This window comes from Salvia hispanica, chromosome 4 (genome assembly GCF_023119035.1).
Source record: "Salvia hispanica cultivar TCC Black 2014 chromosome 4, UniMelb_Shisp_WGS_1.0, whole genome shotgun sequence".
Lineage (NCBI taxonomy): Eukaryota > Viridiplantae > Streptophyta > Magnoliopsida > Lamiales > Lamiaceae > Salvia > Salvia hispanica.
The window spans coordinates 8315171-8337244 of NC_062968.1; the positions used below are offsets into that span (position 1 = coordinate 8315171).

General features: G+C 39.2%; 3 protein-coding genes across 3 annotated transcripts; 2 read left to right on the forward strand and 1 right to left on the reverse strand.

Annotated features, from left to right (window-relative positions):
• Positions 1-67: 67 nt before the first annotated feature.
• Positions 68-2576, reverse strand: LOC125185204 (protein POOR HOMOLOGOUS SYNAPSIS 1). The gene is made up of 7 exons (XM_048081704.1): positions 2169-2576; positions 1629-1745; positions 1040-1105; positions 838-938; positions 429-726; positions 320-347; positions 68-226 (listed from the first exon to the last, which is right to left on the reverse strand). The coding sequence occupies exons 1-7, from the start codon at positions 2559-2561 to the stop codon at positions 168-170; spliced, it is 1062 nt and encodes a 353-aa protein (XP_047937661.1). The 5' UTR covers positions 2562-2576; the 3' UTR covers positions 68-167.
• A 1551-nt stretch (positions 2577-4127) lies between these two features.
• On the forward strand, positions 4128-6722 carry LOC125223887 (F-box protein At1g70590-like). The gene is made up of 4 exons (XM_048127198.1): positions 4128-4782; positions 5461-5594; positions 5914-6096; positions 6350-6722. The coding sequence occupies exons 1-4, from the start codon at positions 4245-4247 to the stop codon at positions 6518-6520; spliced, it is 1026 nt and encodes a 341-aa protein (XP_047983155.1). The 5' UTR covers positions 4128-4244; the 3' UTR covers positions 6521-6722.
• An 8793-nt stretch (positions 6723-15515) lies between these two features.
• Positions 15516-20975, forward strand: LOC125222257 (histidine--tRNA ligase, cytoplasmic-like). Its single transcript, XM_048124773.1, has 7 exons — positions 15516-16923; positions 17586-17765; positions 17845-18102; positions 18322-18456; positions 18665-18946; positions 19976-20110; positions 20468-20975. Exons 1-7 carry the CDS (start codon positions 15595-15597, stop codon positions 20771-20773), a joined length of 2625 nt encoding a protein of 874 aa, XP_047980730.1. The 5' UTR covers positions 15516-15594; the 3' UTR covers positions 20774-20975.
• The last annotated feature ends 1099 nt before the right edge of the window (positions 20976-22074 follow it).

The following is a 22074-nucleotide window of genomic DNA, read 5'->3' on the forward strand; positions in this document are numbered from 1 at the left end:
TCTATTTTTCCTGAGTACGATTCCGGAATTCTCTCTCATTTATTAATGCATGCAAGATCCATCAAAATGCTAAAGATAAGGGAGTTCTTATTGAAGCTGAATTCTGATTGAAAACACTGAAATTCTATTCATTACAAACCTAGTTTGCAGTATCGAAATATTTCAACTTACATCACCACGTCATCTCCTAACTGGCTAATGACATGCTCTACTGTCGCCAGCAGCTCTGAAATATTGAAGAAAATGAATCAATTTGATTACTTGTTAGTGAATATAGCAATAGTAAGTCAGTTAAGAGGCGAGAGAATTATTTGGTTACCTTTGAAAGGAGTTCCTTCCAGATATTGCTGCATGGAAGTGAATGAACTAAAATTAGTGAACAGAGGCGATTTGAAAACGAGAATTGTGGGTTTGAATCAAGGCTTTACCACAAATTCAGTGCTTAGTTCTCCAGATCCTGTCTTTATTGCTGCACGTAGGTGATCAGTGATGACAGATGAGGGCAAAGAATCTTTAGTAACTGCAGGGCGGCAGCTATTGACCAACTGTGCGAAACTTGGAGGATATACAGCCTCAGGCTTTACACCTTCAAGTGTCTTTGAATCTTGAGTTGCTTCAAATGCACTGCTTGTAAGCATCAGTTGGGTACTCTGACCTGGACGGAAAACAGGCTCCATCTTTGGTGCTTCATCGAATGAATCTGTGTACATCAGCTCACCAGCGCAGCTGTAAATATATCAACATAATTTTTATGTCTCCTTTTCATCATTGGGTTCTAATTTCATCTCCGTTCACAGAAACATCGAAAAGGTAACAAAATCATGTGATACTACTTACTTGGGTATAAGAGCGTAAGAGATGGCCTCAGCTTGAGATGACATTTCAGAGTTCAATTCAGGGCATTGAAGAAGTGGACGACTTCCATATCCCAAGATTTCCTGGATGGATATTAATAATAAAATGAAGTCTCTCCTTTGCTTGATGCAATAGATAAAATAACTGAATAAATTTTGATTGTAAGATCATGGCAAGTAAGCACCTTAACAACTGTCATGAATTTTTCTGCTTCACAGATATCTGAAAACCGCAAGGCAAATTTCTGCATCTGCAGAGAAATGCAAAATTCCAGTTTAATGATGTCTAAAGGCACTCATAAAATAATCTGCAGTCAGGTTTATTATGGAAAATAAGTTTAGACTGACACTAAATAGAATCTTATATGAATAATTCTCAGATGCACTATATAAATGCTCACTCAGATAACTGAGCTAGTTATGCATAATTGCATAGCCTGAAGCTAGTCTTCTCTATGACAATCATGCACATAGTGATATTCTCTGTGCGGATATTATGCTGTTACATCCGAACAATGATCCATAAATGGAAGCATAGCCTTCCTAAATTATGAACCCTATACACATGATTAAAAATCAACACTGATAATCATTTCGAAACTTCAAAAAACAATGTGGCCTGTTTCGGTTAGTAATCCAGTTATCAACAATACTCCACTGTCAGAGGAAATCCTATTCCTCTCAAATTGTCATCCGCATGCGCTTCCTGTTTGACTCAGTGATTCAAATCAGAAAATAAGGATAATGAGGTTAACAAAAGTTTCTGTTGCTTGCCTGGCCAGCACCGTCTTTATAGCTCAAAAAAACAGCCCTGCTTCCCCTGGCTGGAACCCCCGACACACATGATATTTGAGGCCATGAGAAATACATCTTCGAGATGTAATGCACCTCCTGTAAATTCATATTCGGAATGAACACTAAGCATTTAGAAGTAACAGGAACCGATTAAACGACATATTCTCAAACAGGACCAACGCTTCAACGCATCTAGTTCGGCAAATAACGCATGATTTCCTATTACTTCAGCATCGAACTACATTAATGAAGAAATGCACGATCTCTCTACTCACAAACGACAGATTTACCTTCACAACATGATAACCTGCTATATCTGCGAACATATACGACTACTTTAAACTGCAAATGCTCGATTAGTCTGATTACAGCACGATTCAACAAACAGAGATAAAATAGGAACCAGATCGAGCTGATTCGAGCACAACAACCAACAATCAGTAGTTAAAACATATCGATATACGCAACCGGTGAATTTTCACTAGAAATTAAACACGATGAGCTGATTTTCAAGCTTACAAGGGTTTTCGACTGGAGAGAGAGGACGAGAACCGCATCATCCGTTCCGGAAGAGGTTCTCTCGTAGATAAGCTTCACGGAGGCGGAGATGGACGAGGAAATCCAGGCGCCGCGGAGGCGACTCTTCGGAACCGGCACCAGAGAAGGATGAGTGCTGTTAAAAGCGGAAGAGCTGCAGTTGACGAAACGCGCGTATTCGATCTGCCATTCGTCGCATGCGTGGTTTTCACTCTCCTTGTTGGTGGTGTTTATGGCCAACGCTGATCCCGCCATTTTCGACTTTCTGGAACTGGTAATTTTACGTTTCGTCATTTGTACGAGTAAAAGTAGAGATGGAAAGTTAAAAACAAGGGTATGGAATTTACAGTTGGGTTTTGCTGGGAAGACGATCATAAAGTTTTTTTTTCTTTTTCTTTTTACTTTTTGAGGAAATTAAATAAAATGTCATGAGCATATAAAATCTCTGTTCCATTACAAGTCACATTTAAAATGAAATATTATCTAAAATAAAAACAAGTACCTCTATACTTTTTATCTCTTTTATTTTATGTTTTCTCTATTAACTCATAAAATAACACTACATAAAATCTCTGTGCCTAAAAACAAATGTTTCATTTCTACACATATTACAATCATACAAAACTACCTGAAATTTCAATTAACGAATTGATTAGAGAGAAGCTCGTGTGCTCACAATTCACGGGGATCCGGCCCGAGGGAGGATGAGGCGTGGTGGCAGTGCAACTATGCAGTAAGGGGAGGTGGCATCTATACAAGAGAGGGGCAGTGAAGGAGCAAACGGTCAATGACATATGGAGGTGGGCTTGCACGGGTCCACTGACCCCACCATCAGCCCGCGAATATCGTAAATCTCTATCAAATTCGGACTTTTGACCTGCCATGGACCTCACGTATGACACTCTTCATCTCGAAATTATATCAGATTTGAACCAATTGTGCTGAAGTTGGCAAAAGAACCAACCCAATAATTGGGATAGAGTCGTGCATGAACCCGACTTCCCCATTGCAAAACCGAGCCACTAAAGATTTGCACTGATTTTTCTTTCTTTGATTAACCAAAAATCAAAACGGTACTAGAGGAACACCCGCAAAGAGTAGAACCCAAAAATAAGAGGACGAAGGTAGGAAGAAAATGGAGAAGGTGTTGGAAGTAGAGAACATATTTGGCAGTTGGCACCTTGAACCTTTGTTCAAAAGATAAAAACAATCCTATGACTCGTGTCAAATAATAAGCAACCATCAAAAACTAAATTCATATATAAACTCAATCCAAATGAGAAGAAACTCGTATGTAAGATCTTAAAATTCATGTTGTAGATAATACTGCTATGGTCGAAACATTCAATGGTTGGATGTTAGATGCAAGGACAAGTTGTGAGTGACACGTTGGAAGATTTGATGATATTAAAATAAAGTTATGTTCAACTTGGATATGAAGATATGTTGTATTTGACCAAGACCCGTAAAAGAAAGTGCTAATCTATTCCCAATTTATAATTTCCACAATTATTAATTTCGAAATACTTAGTAGATTATGTTTAGTCAATTCATATAGGTCATCGAAGTCGACTTTTCATAAATGACAAATTAGTTAATGTATGTCCATTTTTATAGTAGTTTGAGAGTATTTATTTATAATTAGAAATTTAGAATTAGAACTATAATTTGGTATTCCATCTGTCTCTCATAATTTGTCATTATTTGATCAAATTTTAAGAAATATAATAGAAAGTGGATTGAAAAAATTAGTGACATGTGAATCTTATTTTTATATATTAATTTTATAATAAAATGTGAGTGAGAATGATTTAGTGGAATATGAGGTTCAGTATAAAAAATGATAAAATTGAAAGGTGATAAATTTTTAGGAACAAGACAAAAAATGAAATAGGTGATAAATTTTCGGGACCGAGGGAGTAGATATTTTGCAACAAAATTTGCATTCGCGTTCAACTCAAACATACAGCACATGAACACACTATGCTCGTCTGAACACAGCTGCATCGCCACCTCTCGCCGTCGGCCGCCTATCTCGCCGCCGTTGAGCTCCCAGCGATGAAGCAGATGACGTGGCCGTGCAATTCCGACGGCCACCACCACTTCGCATCGCTTCCCTTTTTCAGGAAACCCCAGGAATCCCCAATTCTGGCCAAACCCTCCAAATCGCACCTCTCCTTCTTCAATTCGGCCCCGAAATCGGCGCCAAATCCGCCGCAGGGGTCGGATTTCTCGGCGCTTCCGTACGATGTGCTGGCGAGGATCGCGGCGTCGTTCTCGCTGCCGAGCCTGAAGACGGCGTCGCTAGTGTGCAGGGCGTGGAGGGACGCGCTGAAGCCGTTGCGCGAGGCGATGGTGTTCCTCAAGTGGGGGAAGCGGTTCAAGCACGGGAGGGGAGGGGTGAAGGCCAATTCGAGGAAGGCGCTCGATTCCTTCCTCAAAGGGGCCGCACGTGGCTCCACGCTCGCGATGGTGGATGCCGGATTGATCTATTGGGAGATGGGGAAGAAGGAGGAAGGGATTGCTTGGTATCGTTTGGCGGCGGAGCTCGGTGATCCTACTGGACAGTGTAATTTGGCCATTTGTTATTTTCAAGGTATCAATTTTTTATTTATGATTTATTTTGAATTGATAATATTATATATGCATAGTGCATCTACCTTAATCATGCTAATTGTGATTAGTAAATTCTAATTGAAAATTAATGAACCCTAATTATTGATTAATAAATCCAATTTGGGGAATGGTGAAACCCTAAATCGATTTAATCAAGGTAAAATCAGGCATAATTGATGGAGACTATAGTTTTATTGCTGTTTGGTATTGTTAGTGTGAGGAGTTTAGTGTTTGATTTTGTCTATGAATAAATGGATAGATATTTCAAATTGGAGATGATAGTCTTAAACATAAGGAGAACTAATGAGTAAATTCAGTAGGCAGATGATGATGTCGAACATAAGAACAATGCTTCTAGGTGTTACTATGAAATAGTAATTTATAAGTGACTTAAGCCTTACTATATTATGATGTGTGTTGAAATCATGGGGTTTTGTTTTTCTGGTCTATACTGCCCAGCTTCTGCGTCTTGTTACTTTGAAACAGGGTCGTACGAGATTCACCTAGTGCTATCAAATTCGTGATTTCTTCTGTTTAGGATGGAGAAGCATAAGCTAGTGTGCTGTTATCCAGAGAAAAAAGGACTGCTTTAAAGGACTGAAAGAATACGATCTTTTTACTTTTCTAAATGTGTGTTGTTGTTGTATGTATGCTGCAGCTTATCCTTCAAAGACCATGGAGGCAATTGGATGGTTATACCAGGCTTCCTTTGCTGGCCATGTTCGTGCCCAGTACCAACTTGCACTTTGTTTGCACCAAGGTCGAGGAGTAGGACGGAGCCTCCCAGAAGCGGTATCTCGCAGCTTTTATTTGCTTCACCTTTGACACGCTCTTATAATTATTCTTAGTCACTACAAACTGCTGTATCACATTTCTCTCGTTTTTCTCTCAAGAAACGTCACTGCTAATCTTATACGTGTATTGAGGTAATTTTTTTTTTTTCTTGATCCAAAATGGGATAATGGGATTTTCTACCTTCCTGATGTGATCTTAAGCTTATCATAGTTTGTTGGGGTTGTAGCTAACCTACAGTTAACTGGCTTGCAAGAAAATTTATGACTACTATGAGAGTAAGAGGTCTTCTTTTCTTTGGTTCTAAAACTTATGACAGGCTCGTTGGTACCTAAGAGCAGCGGAAGGGGGATACGTGCGTGCAATGTACAATACATCTCTTTGCTACTTGATGGGCGAAGGTTTGGTGCAGTCCCACCGATTGGCTAGAAAATGGATGAAGAGAGCTGCTGATCATGGCCACAGCAAAGCTCAGTTCGAGCACGGACTGGGTCTCTTTTCAGTAAGTATCACAAACTTCTTCTTGTAGTTCTGCTAATTTTTTGTGACAATCCATTGCTCTTCATGAAACAAGGACTAGACTCTACTATGAGGTGGGCGTTTATTTTGTGTGATTAATCAAATTTACAGTACACAACAAGATTGAGTGTTTGAAGGGTTACGTAACCAAACAAGTTCGTAATTATTCAATCCATCAAAGTATTTGGGGCGGGGGGTATCTATATATCTGAGTTATCATATTGATCTGATGCTAGGAAGGAGATATGATGAAGGCTGTGGTGTACTTGGAGCTGGCCACCCGAGCCGGGGAGAGAGCTGCTGCTCATGTGAAGAATGTGATTCTCCAGCAACTTTCAGCATCCTCTCGTGATAGGGCGATGCTCCTTGCAGATACCTGGCGTGATCTACCTGCCCACCCCTCTTGATGTCCTTGCTCGTTATAATGCAGCAACATAACCTATGGTTTCCTCATCTCGGATCGGTATATATCTGGCCCTTTGTATAAATGCTGATCTATGTATGAATATATGCATCCGATCAGCGATAAGATGTATGTTTGTAACTATTTTTTATGATGTGCTGACTGTAAGTAGTATCTTTTAAATTCGAATCACACGGGTTGTAGAATTTGGAGTTAATCTTATTATGATCAGACTATAGAGAAATGATGTGCATATCAAAAAAGTTACTGTACGTCTCATTTTGTAAAAAACTGATAAAAAAATGTGTGACTAAAATTGTCTGAGAATGGCCGCAAAATTTATTCTGTATTCGTCTTTCTACATAGTATAACTATCCTAGCATTGTAATCCACACTAGAGCTGTCACCAATAATCAAACAACTAGAAAACATTGTTATCCTGCTTCTTCGATTAAATCGAGGAAACTAAATTAATCCATCTTTATATGTCACTGTCTTCAACACTAGATATAGAGCCATTTTTTCCCATAATATCAAAACCCAATGCCCGATCAAGCAATGTGCTCGTGTTTCCGCCCAAAACTCGACATCGGAATCGCGGTAGCAGGGAAGTCGGATGCGCCGCCAGGCAGCCCATCGTCGCTGAGCATCAGCGCGCGACTACGCAAAGTTGTTGTGCGGGTGGTCCATGCCGGAGGCCGCATCGAGATGTACGAGGCGGCCGTGCCAGCGGCGAGGCTGATCCGTCGCAACCCAGGCATGTGCATCGCCACGCCTGACGTCTTCCGGCGTCCAGACGAAGCTGTATTGTCCCCCGACGACGTGCTGCTGCCGGGGAACAAGTACTTCGTCGTCCGGTGCACCACTGTCGAGAAGCTCCGTCGGCGCCAATCCCAGAAAACCCCCACCCCCACCGGGAACGAGTTGGAGGACTCCGTCTCCAGCAAGGATTTTGCGGTGGCTAGAGATGGATGGTCCAAACTGAAGAAGCATATGAAAGAGAAGAAAAAATTTGTGCCTCCTATTCAAAGGCCAAAAATTTGGAAGGAGAGTGATTGGGAACCAAGTTTAACTTCCATTAAAGAGCTCTCTCTCTAACTATCTATGTACTTATCTTTTTCTTGTTCTAGATATAATAAAAGTTAGATCAAGTGCCTTTATTTCTTATTTCTAGCAGACTTTGTGTAACAAGATTCAAATCAGTTTTTCAAATAAATCTTGGAGATTGTGAACATACACATATTGCACCATACTATAAGACAACATCTTTGTCAAGATGGCAGTGTAGATAATACCAAAAAGTTGCACCAGCAGGGATGGTGACTGCCCAAGAGGTAACAAAATCCTTCACCGGCTCACCCGGGCGCTATTGAGCCCTCGGGCAAAGCCCACCCCCATCACCGAAGTAGGCGAGACAGGAAGGCCCAGTTTGGAGGCCACAAGGACCATGGAAGCAGCAGTAAACTCAGCAGCGAATCCCCAGGTTGGTGTCAGCTCGGTGATCTTCTTCTCGGTGGTTGCTAACACGCGATGGCCCCACATCACCAGCCTGGCCACAATCCCGAACCTGCCCCAGGCAAGCACATCATTAGGTATTACTCTCGGCTCTGCTCTGCTCATCCCCCTTGGATGATCGACAGGACTGCAGCCAACGGGTGTAAGGCGTTGGAGACATTGTTCCCTCATGTGCTAACGACATGAAGCAGGCAGACAATGTGTCGTCGAGAACAGGCCAGCCCTAGTATGATACAACCTGAACAGAAATAGTAAAATTTAACTTAGGCAACATGATGTGATGAGATTGCCTTCTCAATATTTCATCAAAAATTCATATTGAGTGACCAATTTCAAGGTTATGCAGTGTAAAGAGTAACTCCAGCTGCTTGAATCTTGGTTTATAATCAAAAGTTCACAAATTATGAACTACCCTGAGGCTTATCAAACAAAATTCACCAAGGAATGGTGAATGGATACTTAGTTTGGACATCACTCCAAGAAGCCTAGAGTCATGATCTAATCAAAATATGTACTGATCGCTGCAAAAATTTTGAGAGAAATTTGATGGTAAGCGAGATTTTTCGAAGTGAAAAAAATTACGAGTACGTATAAAATTGAATAGAAGTCTGTTAGTGTATGTTTGATGGCATGGAAAAGCTTAGAAAATGACCCATTTCGTGGTTTTTTCCATTGATAGTTTCACCTTCAGTTCTTTCTCAAAGCCCGCAAATTAACACCGGCCTACAAAGGCCCAGAGTGTGTATCAGCTTTCGGGTGGTAACTTATCGTTGCTAGTGTGGAGATTTGTTTTCCATTCTCGAAATCTGCATTAAGAAACAAAATTGCATTCCAAAATTAGCCCTCCTTGGCCTAATACTCACGCTCAATCCTCTCCTCTACATCCATTTCTCTTCCCTTTTTCTCTTTGATTTTCGGTGAGATTTGCTGCACCACATTCTTTTTTTCTACACAAATTTATCTCACTAAAATTGGCCTCTTGTTTTTGTGCAACCCTATTCTCTGGAAGTTTTATTCACACAACCGAAGGTTCTGCATCGTTGAGGAACTCTATTTCCATCCAGTGGTGGAATTATAGACCCTGTTGGTAAACCCAAATTTCATGATTCCACTTTGGTACTCCCTCCGTCCCACCATAAGTGAGACGCTTCTTTTTTTTTGCCTTTGTTTTAAAAAAAATATACTTCATTCTCTCTCTTACTTTACATTCTCTCTCCCTTAACTATTCAATATTCCCTTGGTCCCGTAAAAATAAGTGCATTTGAAATGACACGAGAGTTAATGCACAATTGATAAGTACGAGAGAGAGATCAGATGAGAAGGATAGTTGATGCACTATTTTTTAGCACTATTATTACCTGCAAGTATACATAGTAGCAACAGTATAGCTAAATGTCAGTACTAGATATCGAACACAGGGAAAACAAACACAGACTGTCTATCTTATACTAGAATTCAATTACTATTTGGAAAACCGAACTATTTTTGAAAACTTTGAAAACTGAAAGCAATTGAAAGCAGTTAACACCTGATTGCAGATAAATCACAGAGATAAAATATAAAGATAAGGGAAATCCAGTGATGTGCGTTCACAGTTATGGTTATACAAATTCTAACTACAGTACCCTAGCACAGTTTATACTTTGATAAAACGAGTCACCTAGCTTATGCTCATGCGATGTAAACGTTGATTACTAACATTAGGGTTGTCAATCCTAACACGTAACTCCAAAAAGCTCCTAAGACCCTTGAAAAGTCCTCACTCTCAATTAACAGTGTCATTTTAAAGGAAGCTAATTGTAGTGTCTACTAAGTGGACCTAACTCGCTAGAAACTCTCTCACAGTTATTAAGCAAGTTATATTTGATCATGCACGATTGTGTCACTCAATCATGAAGCTTCCCGAACAACTTAGGGAATAAACAAAGTAAAAACTAGAAAAAGGAATTGTATAACCAAAGTCGTTATTAACACATCCCTAGAATCCTATGAATTTAGTTACACATGACGTAATAATCTAAACACATAGATTAAAGGGAAAACAATAGGAACATAGAACTAAAGCTAATAAAACCCGTAGGTTGAATCCTTGTCGTTCTTGATGTTCTTGAATCCTTCTTCAACTTCTTGCACAATGAAGTACTCTAGCTTTTAATCTCTGGAAATTATATTGCAAAAAGAGGATCTAATTTGATGAAGCTTGAGGGCTTATTTATAGGGAAAAGTCATTCCTCATTTTAGAAGGAAAAGATCTTCAAAATATGGTAAATCTTGGATTGAAATCTAGGTTAAATCTGTTGCGCCGCTTTTCACGGCGGGCCGCCGCACGTCCTCCGGCGATCGCCACGCGGTGGTCCAGGGAATCTTTGTCTCCTCGGTGGCGGGCGCGGGCCGCCACACGTCCTCCGACGGTCGCCGGGCGAGACTCCTTTTCTAGCACAGATTTCCGAGGCGTGCCGCTGCATGTCACTGGCCGCCGGGCACCGGCGGTCGCCGGTTGCCGTCTGAACTCCAGATTTCCAGACTTTGCGTTTTGACTCCCTTTTTCGGCTCAAATATGCACATTTCTCACAAAACACGTCATAATACCAAAATGTATAAAATATTCAAATAATGGACATGTAATGCGACTTTGACATTAAAAACGGACCAAATAATGGCTTTAAAACAGTGCAAAATCCGAGCGTATCAGTAGTTAGAGTAGTGTTAGTGTATAGTGAGACCACATTATTATTAGTATTTAATGAGTTGTAATAGTAGGCCATACTGGTATAAGTTGTAAATAATTAAATTGATATATATGAGATATTAGTTTGGGACAACTTTCCATAAATAAAAATGCTCATATTTTTATGGGAGGACCGGAATGGAAAGTGCACATATTTTTATGGGACGGAGGGAGTATCATTTTCTATGACGAGTGCAAAAATGAAGCGCCTCACTTTTAGTGGGACGGATGGAGTATTTATCAAAATACAGTCCGTCTAAATTTAGTCATGCTTCAATTTAATGGAAAGATAGATTGAATGAGGTTGGGTATTCAAAATGACATGGGTGAACTCCATTTTATTGTCCAACTAAGAAAACTTCTTGTGTATTGAAGACATACTACAAAAGTATCACACACTGACCATGATCATTATCCGTAAATTCTTTTAGCTTAATAATGGTTCTAAGCGGATTAAAAAGAACCAGACACAACGTTTATTTCGCCGTTTAGCCCGCATACATACCCAGATCAGTCATCTTACTAGATTGATAGGTGTAATTGATCGCGACTGCATAAATAATCTACGTATGGACCGGAATTGTTTTAGTATATGTATTCTTCTTAGAAAAGGAGCCGGGTTGGTAGATGGATCCTTTGTTAAAGTAGAGAAATAAGTGGCTATTTTCTTATGTGCTTTAGCACACAAAAAATGAACTAGGTTGTTAGTTTTGATTTTTGGTGGTCCGGTCAAACAGTTTCATACTATGTCTATGTTGTCATCCGAGCGATCATAATGGTGCATACAATGTGTATATCTAAGCTAACTCTGGTACCTGACAACTGTGTTGACCATAGGTGGAAGTGGTTTAAGGTAAAATGTCAAATATTTACTCACATGAATCTGATACTATAGATTTATTCATTGATAATTATATATGTGTTCACTTGTAGGGTTGCTTAGGTGCGTTACATGGGACATATATTAATATCCGAGTTCCATTGGATGACAAACCAAAATATCAAACTAGGAAAGGGCAAATAGCCACAAATACCTTGGCAGCGTGCACAAGGGACATACTTTTGTGTATGTTTTACTGGGCTGGGAAGGGTTCGCAGGTGATGCACGTATCCTAATATGCTTTATGTAACAATAAAATTTTCTTGTGATTAGAAAAATGCATTTGTTAGAGCATATACAAGAAATGAAGAACCAGAGTTCAAGTTGCTCCTAAAGTCGTTTAGTGGTGAATTCAATGTAAGAGAGAACAATATAGAAACCATTATGCTCTCGGACAACACCATTGATCTCAATCCGGATATTTATGAGGGCCGAGGTGAAGAGCATGTAATTGGAGATGATGTCTCCCTCAAGCATAAGCAACAGAGCTGGTGGTACTATCACGCAAGCGGTTCGGTGAGAGTGCACACTCCAGAGACCGTGGGTCAACAAATTCCGAGAAGATTTGAGCTTACGCACGTTATAATGACGTGGAGCCTGAACAATGACCTTAAAATGTCAATTACCACAACTTTGACAACGCCTCAACAAGGACAGACTGGACAGTAGACTCCTCGAACACCATCTCTTGCTTCATCATAGCCAACTTTATGGTGACGCTACCATAATCATGATGTGAAATGCCCAATGAACAACATATTCATGAATCTTATCTATTGTGCTGTAAACATTCGGCTTCGTAATTGAAGCCGTGGGAGACACCATAATAATTGAAGCAATGTTAGCTCATAGCCAACGTATAAGCTTAAAACATTATCCTATAGACCTGCCCAAGGTTTACCGAATCGGCGGTTAATACCGAAACCATAACCGCCGGTTACGGTTCCGAACCGAAACCATGAGAATTTATTCGAACCGAAACCGTCAATTTTTGAACCGTGGTTCGGTTCAGGTTCAAAAATTTTCGAACCGAAACCATGCCGGAACCGCGAAAAACCACAGAAAAACCGTGAAATTAAGCCGGAACCGCAAAAAAAACCGACGGTTCGGAATCGCAAAAAACCGACGGAAAACCATCGGTTCAGAACCGAAACCTAAACCGACGGTTTTGGAACCGGAACCATAACCGCGAAACACCCTCGCGGTTCGGTTCCGGTTCAACAATTTTCAAAACCGGAACCGGCGGTTCCAAACCGTAACTGCCAGTTCCTGAACCATGGGCACCTCCATTATCCTATAGCGAGCAAATCTGCCAGGTATTAAGTGAAGATACATTCTTTTGAAAAACAAACATCGGTTCTGGATGGGTATCCCAAGTAAACTTCAAATAACTATCTCCTAAACTCTGAACATTCATATACACCATTCCATTTAGTTTTTTGTTGGGAATCTAAGGGATGAATATATTGTAAACTAGAATGTAAGCTATATTGTTTCCACACATGAAAAAAGTTCTTAAATGTGTCAAAAAACATTCAATATCTGCTCTCAGAATGTAAGGTAATATAGAGGTTTGAAATCAATTTTGTAAATAAATTCTAGTCAAGACCATAATATGGATATTTTTCAAGAAAATGATTCATTCAGCTCGATAGTTTGAATAATTATTTACTATCTAAAAAAAATTAGCTTGTTCTTGGTTTCCAGCAAAATAGTTTTAAAAACTTAGGAATAAATCATACTTTGAGGCGATGGAATTGAAGACATACCTGTTTGCACAAGTTTCGTCAGGAGTCTTCGAGCGCACAACTGTGAGATGTTGGGGAAGATAAAATGAAATTATATACTCTCTCCGTCCCAATAAATATGAAATATTAGGTTTTTGACATGAGATTTTATGTTGTGTTATTTTGTGAGTTAATGAAGAGAGAGTAAAGTGAGAGACAAAAGAAATTGTAAAGATGATGTTATTTCCATTTTAGAAAATGTTTTATTTTTAATGGAACAATCCAAAAAGAAAAATGTTTCATTTTAAATGGTACATATGGATTATATTTTAAGCGCCATAGCAGAATGTAGTATTTTGGAGAAAAATTCTAAGGGATGAATATATTGTAAACTAGAATGTAAGCTATATTGTTTCCACACATGAAAAAAGTTCTTAAATGTGTCAAAAAACATTCAATATCTGCTCTCAGAATGTAAGGTAATATAGAGGTTTGAAATCAATTTTGTAAATAAATTCTAGTCAAGACCATAATATGGATATTTTTCAAGAAAATGATTCATTCAGCTCGATAGTTTGAATAATTATTTACTATCTAAAAAAAATTAGCTTGTTCTTGGTTTCCAGCAAAATAGTTTTAAAAACTTAGGAATAAATCATACTTTGAGGCGATGGAATTGAAGACATACCTGTTTGCACAAGTTTCGTCAGGAGTCTTCGAGCGCACAACTGTGAGATGTTGGGGAAGATAAAATGAAATTATATACTCTCTCCGTCCCAATAAATATGAAATATTAGGTTTTTGACATGAGATTTTATGTTGTGTTATTTTGTGAGTTAATGAAGAGAGAGTAAAGTGAGAGACAAAAGAAATTGTAAAGATGATGTTATTTCCATTTTAGAAAATGTTTTATTTTTAATGGAACAATCCAAAAAGAAAAATGTTTCATTTTAAATGGTACATATGGATTATATTTTAAGCGCCATAGCAGAATGTAGTATTTTGGAGAAAAATAAAAAAAGGTAGAGGGCAATAATGTCTAAACAATCTATATCCCATTTATGTGTTGGTGTATCAAACATGAGGTGTAATTACGGAACTTACCTAATTTAATGTATCAAACAACGACCGAGAAATACACTATCTGAATAATTTGGATTCTTTTCTAATTTGATTCTCCCGTGTATTTTTCAACTTATGCTATCAAACGTACCTTAGCTAGCAACTATACTTTGAATATTGAGATAAAATTTGTATTTAAAAATAATTTTCTCATTTTTTTAAAAAAAATTTAAAATTTAAAATTCAGATAAAAAGAAGTCCATCTGAGTGAGCTTTTTTTTTTAGACGTCATTGGTGTGAGTGAGCTTCACACCGAGACATCATTGGATTTGGATTAGGGTTTTTTTTTTGAAGAGGATCGACAATGGTTCCCCATCTACCCCCTGAAGAGAGTTCGAATTGTGGCAAGCCAACTAGCCTTCCTCAAACTGGTCCGACCGTTAGGCCACCCTGGCTTGAGGTCTCAAACTGGTCCGACCGTTAGGCCACCCTGGCTTGAGTACAGGCTCGTAGACTGCCTAGTAGACTCATCCGTACACAAACTGGTCCGACCATGAGGCCACCCTGGCTTGAGTACAAACTCGTAAACTGTCTTGCCTAACAACTAGGTCCGCCTCCCCAGCCTGTCAAGCCCATAGGGAAATTAATTTCAAGTTGCAATTCCTAGGGGTCGAACTCGTGACCTCTAGGATGCCATATCCTCCTCCTCTTACCATTAGGCTAGAGGGCTTGGATTGGATTTGGATTAGGGTTTAGGATTTAGGGTTTAGGGTTCACACTGAGTGAGCTTCACACCGAGACATCATTGGATTTGGACGAGAGGGGACAAGGCATGTGACAGAACGACCCTTCCTTCTCACAATTCACGACGACTCGACAGTCACACACACGCAATACATGCCAATGCCATTTCTATCCCAACATGGAATACATCGGTTTTCGTCATGAATTCTCTTCAGACTCAAGAAATGTAAAGAGACTAATTATTTCTAAAATAAATTTGAAAAGAGTTATCAAAAAGAGCTATCCTAGTTTAGCAGGCCATTTCATTTAGGGTTTAGGGTTCGCTAAATTTGGGCTTTCTATTTTGGTAAAACCCTCAAAATTCAATCCACTAAATCTTCCTTTTCCGAAACCCCCAAATTCCGGTTCCTTTCTCTGCGGCGATGGCGGCAGGGAGACGCACGGTGACTCTCGGCGGAAAAGGCTCTTCCCTGACGTCATCCTCTGTATTCGACGTTGCAAGCGGCTTAGCTCGCGTCACCATTGATTCCTCAGCACTCTCTCGTCGCTCCTCTACTTCTACCAGTTCCGCCGCAAAGTTCTCGTTTACGATTCCCGATTATTTCACTGCGAAGGAAGCTAGGGCTTCTGTAATTCTCCTATTGAACAAGCTGTTGCTCTCTTCCTCTTCTTCCACCTTCGCCTGTGCTCATTTGGTCGAAATTCTCGAATCGAGTGCCCTGGGTTTGGATTATACACTCGACAATGTTGCATCAGATGAATTGGCTACGGTTGATTACTCTGCTGCTGCGATCGCCGGCGTTTCTGCAATCCTGGATCACCGCTCTTCCGCATTGGTCCCTATTGTCGATGCCATTGCAGCTTTATCGTGTGAGGCTCTGCGAGCTGACGTGTCGCCTTTTAACTTGATGGACTCCGGAGATGGTTCGACGGCCAAGGACGCCGTTGCTGTAGCAGCTGATTTCAAGGTATTTTTTAACGGTTCGAAGCTGGTTAATTCGGAGAAGAAGCTTTCGCACTCTTCCATGGCGGAGATTCCATCGCTCCATGGGGATTTCAGGGATGTTTCTCGATCGCTCCACTCGAGAACTAGAGTTCAGTTGAATTCCGGATTCGGAGCTGGCTCGGCGAAGGTTTTGTCGATGTCATTGGGGAATTTGGCTTCGTCTCTGTTGTATTTGGGGATTAATAGCACTCTTCGCACCGAGCTTCTTCTCTCGGGTTCAATTTCTGACGTCGAATTGTGTTCTCGTCTGTCGGCAATGGTGGCAGCCAAATGCCTGCGCCCTGCTCTGGAAGAGCTGTACGCGTCTTTTCAAGCTGCTCGTTTGCAAGAGGATTATCTGTTGTTCGTCCATAAAATTTATGAATTACTTGATATGGTGAGGGATATAGTTTCGTGGGAGGCTACAGCTGCGTTCATTTCACTTGGGGGAAGCGAGATTTTTGGTGATAGAATTCTAGGAGACAATGGGAGTTTGAGTGAGTCTTCAACTGGAGATAATCCTAAAGCTGATAAGAAGAGTGAGAAAAAGAAGAAGAAAGTTGTTATGGGGAAGGGAACAATTGCTCTGATGCAGTTTATCAAGGATAGGTTGCTCGGCGGAGCTGCAAAATATGACTTGGAAAAATGCGCTCAGGATTTCCAGTCATTACTAGATCCGGAAGGTCCGTGTTTTGATGATCTCCTCACAAAGCTGAAAGAGATTGTGGAAACCAATGAAAGTCGAAGGCTTCCGAAACTACCCAAGGTCTGTAATAGTTACAACTTTCGTACATTTGCATAAACATTCTCTTGTTGGATCGTATTGCAAAATTTCTGGATGAATGACTGAGGTGGCTTATTATTATGTTTCTTATGTTTTCCCTATTTAGTTTGAATGAAATAAGTGCACAAAGATAGCTTTACTTGTATGATCTGCACAAAGTATGCCTCTTTCTAAGAGATGCTATAATGATATTGTGAGAAGTTGTTCAAATAAAGATAGTACAAAATCTGAATACTTTCATCATTAAAAGTGTAAAACTGATTTAAATGTTATATTTTGTCATTAATGGTCCGATGAGTGTTGATATTTCACAGTATTAGTTGTGCAGAAGAAAGCGTGGATTTTTTTCTATACATTGTATGTGATCCAACTCTCTAAGAGATGATCTGTAAATGCTAGATTTTGTTTGTTCTTTTCAAAATTAATACCATCACAAACTTAGTGTGGTGTTATAGTTGATGAGCAATGGTAATCAGTGAATGTGGCTTCGTTTTTCTTTTTTATTTCTGAGTTTGAGCTTTTTCCTCATAATTGGTCCATCCCTCAAGTCTCTATATTCACATTGTAGCTTAAGACAACACAAAATTGACACAAAGATATTTTGTGTTAAATTATAGACTCTTTTGTCTCTCTCTCATGTGCAGGGTACCCGTGATTTTGCAAAAGAGCAGATGGCAGTTAGAGAGAAAGCTTTCTCAATTATAACAGAGGTTTTCAAAAGGCATGGTGCCACGGCTTTAGATACCCCGGTCTTTGAAATGAGAGAGACTCTTATGGGAAAGTATGGAGAAGACTCAAAGTTGATCTATGACCTTGCCGATCAGGTGAGCTTCTTGGTTTCATTGAGCAATTCCTTTTATTGTGTTCAGTCTAACTTCAATACAAATGCCTTCTGTTACGCAGGGTGGAGAACTTTGTTCACTCCGATATGACCTGACAGTTCCTTTTGCTCGATATGTTGCTATGAATGGCTTGACATCATTCAAAAGGTACCAGATAGCAAAAGTTTACAGAAGGGACAATCCATCAAAGGGACGGTATCGTGAATTCTATCAATGTGACTTTGATTTTGCTGGTCAATTTGAAAAAATGTTGCCAGACTTTGAGGTCATAAAAATCTTGACAGAGTTGCTTGATGAGCTAGCTATTGGTGATTACGAGGTAAAAAACTATTTTCTTTATTATAGTGTTATTTACCTCATAAATGGATGATATACTGCACTCCCTTTTCTATAGTTTTTGTTATACACGAATAAACCTTTATTTGTGTAAAAATATTTGCTCGTGTTGCTTTAAGACCTCTGATGTCCTGGTTATGTAAGCCATAGTTAAGGAAATTATTATATTTTCATGTTTAACTGTCTTAAAATGTTTGTTCAGGTGAAGCTCAATCACCGGAAGTTACTTGATGGCATGTTGGCTATCTGTGGGGTGCCACAGGAGAAATTTAGAACTATTTGTTCCAGTATTGACAAGCTAGACAAGCAAACGTTTGAGCAGGTTAAAAAGGAAATGGTGAGTGTGTGGATCTGATCATGAGAGGTTGACAAAATAACACTGGAAGAATAGCTGTCCTTTCAAATAATAAAATGTCTGTATATTTGGTTCATCTGCTGACAAAATGATGTTTCCTTCTTTTATCTTTATGTATGACAATTTGTTTTTAATTCAGTGGGATTATCCTCTGTGAATTCATAGGCTGCATATATTTTCACTTTTACAGGTGGATGAAAAAGGTTTAACTGAGGAGACTGCCAATAAAATTGGAACTTTTGTTGAAAACAGAGGATCGCCTATGGAGTTATTGTCCAAGTTAAAACAGGAAGGCAGTGAGTTCTTATCAAACAGTGAAGCCGAGCTTGCGTTGAATGAATTGGAGACTCTATTTAAAGCTCTACTGAAATCCAAGTGTATAAACAAAGTAGTTTTCGACTTGAGTCTTGCAAGGGGTCTGGATTACTACACCGGAGTCATATTTGAGACTGTTTTTAAAGGGGGTGCACAGGTAAATTTTCTATTTTGTTTCATTTGATTTAATTGCTGCGTTAGAACATGAGCTTTTGGACGTATTTATAGTATTAAACCATGCTTGCAGTGTCCAGCTTTACACCAAACTCAAATCCATTTTATTGTATATGTCACGCTAATTTTACTCCAACCATTCGCACCAAATTAAAATTTTACACCATTTTTTAGTATTTTGCTCACAAAATATTTGTAGTAACTTCATATTTGGTGTTGTTCCATAGAAAGCCCCAAAATGGGTTTGGATTTGGTGTATGGTTGGAGAAGTTTTCTACACCAAAAATTTGGTGTAGAAAACTTCTCCAACCATACACCAAATCCAAACCCATTTTGGGGTTTTTCTATGGAACAACACCAAATATGGTGTTAATGCAAAAATTTTGTGAGACAAGAACTCAAAAATGGTGTAAAATTTGAATTTGGTGCGAATGGTTGGAGTAAAACTACTTTTTTGGTGTAACATATACTCAAAAATGGGTTTGAGGTTGATGTAAATGATTGGAGATGGCCAAAGACGTGTACTCGTGGGGTAAAATCTTTATTAATACTAATTTTCAAGTTTGAGCAGTCTGAGGCTTGTCAATCCGAAACTTATATAGCCCAAGGGACCATTTATCATGTTAGTAGTTTTTCACATCCTCAAAAGTGCAAGCATGTGATGCTGGTGCAAATGCCAAATATGACGAGTGGATGTGTTTTTTGCCCCTGTTGCATTTTGGTTTAATGAAGAAAAAATTATGTTCATGTCTCTGACTTTTGACAAATCAAGAGAAAATCCCTCCTTGTAATTCATTTGCGAGAATTTGAAAAATTAAATGTGGTCCGCACTCAATCAACTTATCAGAAGTTATGCAGGAACTTTATTGGTATTTTTTTGTTTTTCATCACAATTGAGAATAGTTTAGTTGTCTGCTGCAACCTAGGATGCTCTTCTTTTTATTTTCAATGCTAGTCACATTAAACAAGATTTTATTTATAGGATGCTAAAATAGAAAAAACTTGTCTGCAGGTCGGTTCAATCGCTGCTGGTGGACGCTACGACAATCTTATAGGGATGTTTGGCACAAAGCAAGTTCCTGCTGTTGGCGTCAGCTTAGGAATAGAGAGAGTATTTGCTATTATGGAGCAACTCCAAAATGACCAGGTATGCATTTGTCGTCAATTAAAAATCTACTGTTCATCGAAGAAAAGAGGCGCCTTCGAACTCTGTCTTGTTTAAAGAAATTAGACAAAGTGTTGAGTTTCGGAGGTCTCATAGTGCAACCTGAATTTGCCAACCTGAAGTATGCTGAGATTTTTGCGAGCATGCATCTGGAGAGTTACGATAAAAGTTGCTTATTGTCACATGATAATTTTTTAAATATTTCTGATGCTGCAAACTTGTGTACACAGTTCAAATAGTTTTGCTTGTGACTCATTGGCTTCTCATAGCTCAGAAACTATGCCACTTGGCCTGATTATGCAGTCTTAATACCACACTTCTAACATGCTTCTGTGCCAGGAAATCCGAGCAACGGAAACTCAAGTCCTGGTGAGCATCCTAGGTGACGACATATCACTTGGCGCTGAACTAGCAAGTGAGTTGTGGGATGCCAAGCTGAAGGCTGAAGTTATGGTGAACAAGAGAGTAATCAAGCATATTGACCGCGCCAGAGGCTCCAAGATCCCGTACATGGCGATAGTAGGCGACCAGGAGCTTAGCAAAGGTGTCGTGAAACTGAAAGATGTCACGGCCGCAACTGAGGATGAAATCCCGAGAATCGAACTCGTGGCGGAGCTACAGAGACGGTTGAACATCTCACCGTAAATAGATTGCCAAGATCATCAAATTTTCCATGTTACAGTTTCCTTCTTTTTGACCGTGGGTACACTCAGGTTTTTTCCCTCTTCTTACATCATCTGATTTAGATAACTTGTAGTAGTACCATTGTGATGTGTACAATGTGATTTTAAAGGATTCCACATATGTTGTTGCAAATGTTATACGAATAACTGATTTGTGATGTCAAGCTCAAGTTCAAGTCATAATCCATGTGAGTAATAACCAAGATCCCTACAAAGACGGTTGAATTTGAACATCTCACCTGATTACGTTCCGCTCAAGATGTCCATATTTTTGAGTGACATGAGATTTTGTTAGGTGGAGTAGGTAGAGAAAAAAATTAGTTGAATATTTAATAAGGAGAGAGAAGAGAGATTAAATTCAAAATATAAAAAGTGAATATTTTTATTGAGACAAACTAAAAAGAAAATGTGGACATCTTGAATGGGATGAAGGGAGTACTGGACATTACTAATGCCAAGATCAATAAATTATTCATGTTGCAATTTCTCTCTGTTTTGTTTGAAATATTTGGGAGACTTCTTATATATAAAGACATGTTTGATGGTCTTAGAGCATCCACAGTGGGGCCGACGATAGTCCCCACGATGCATCGGGCGGACTATCGTCCGCCACTGTAGCCATGCGGACAATGGCTAATCCATCGTCCGCGCACGATAGGCCTTCTACCATCTATCGTCTGCGGTATCATCTGCCCCACTTCGGGCGACACAGACGATACCGCGGACGATAGCACGCATTTTTTTAAAAAAAATTCTTCAAATTCTATAAATATACACCATTTTATACTTCCATTCACTCTATTCTATCTCATTCTCAATTCTCTATCTCATTCTTCCATAATATCAAAATTGTCAAATACATTCAGAACATTTTGTACAACAGATAGAATCTAACATTATACCTTAGATAGTGGACAAGTTTCTACTAATAGGTTTAATTGGTTATGATGTATATCTCGCTATCAACCTCTTGGCCTAAAAAAAGTAATCTTTCTCGATAAAGTCGGTTGAGTAGGGTAAAATTTATCCCTTAGGAACCGTACATGCACCTTTTGATGCATACGGTTCAAAAAAAATAGCGAAGAAAAGAATCAATGTATAGATTCCAGCCCTCTTTCTTTTATTTTTCGAGCTTTTTAATGAAAGGGCTTTTTCTTAGATTTTTCAAAAAAAAAATGAATTTTGATTTCTTCTTTGATAATATAAAAAGGGGGTAAATAAACTTATCGAATTTACTTCTCATTGATGTATTCTTTCATCGAA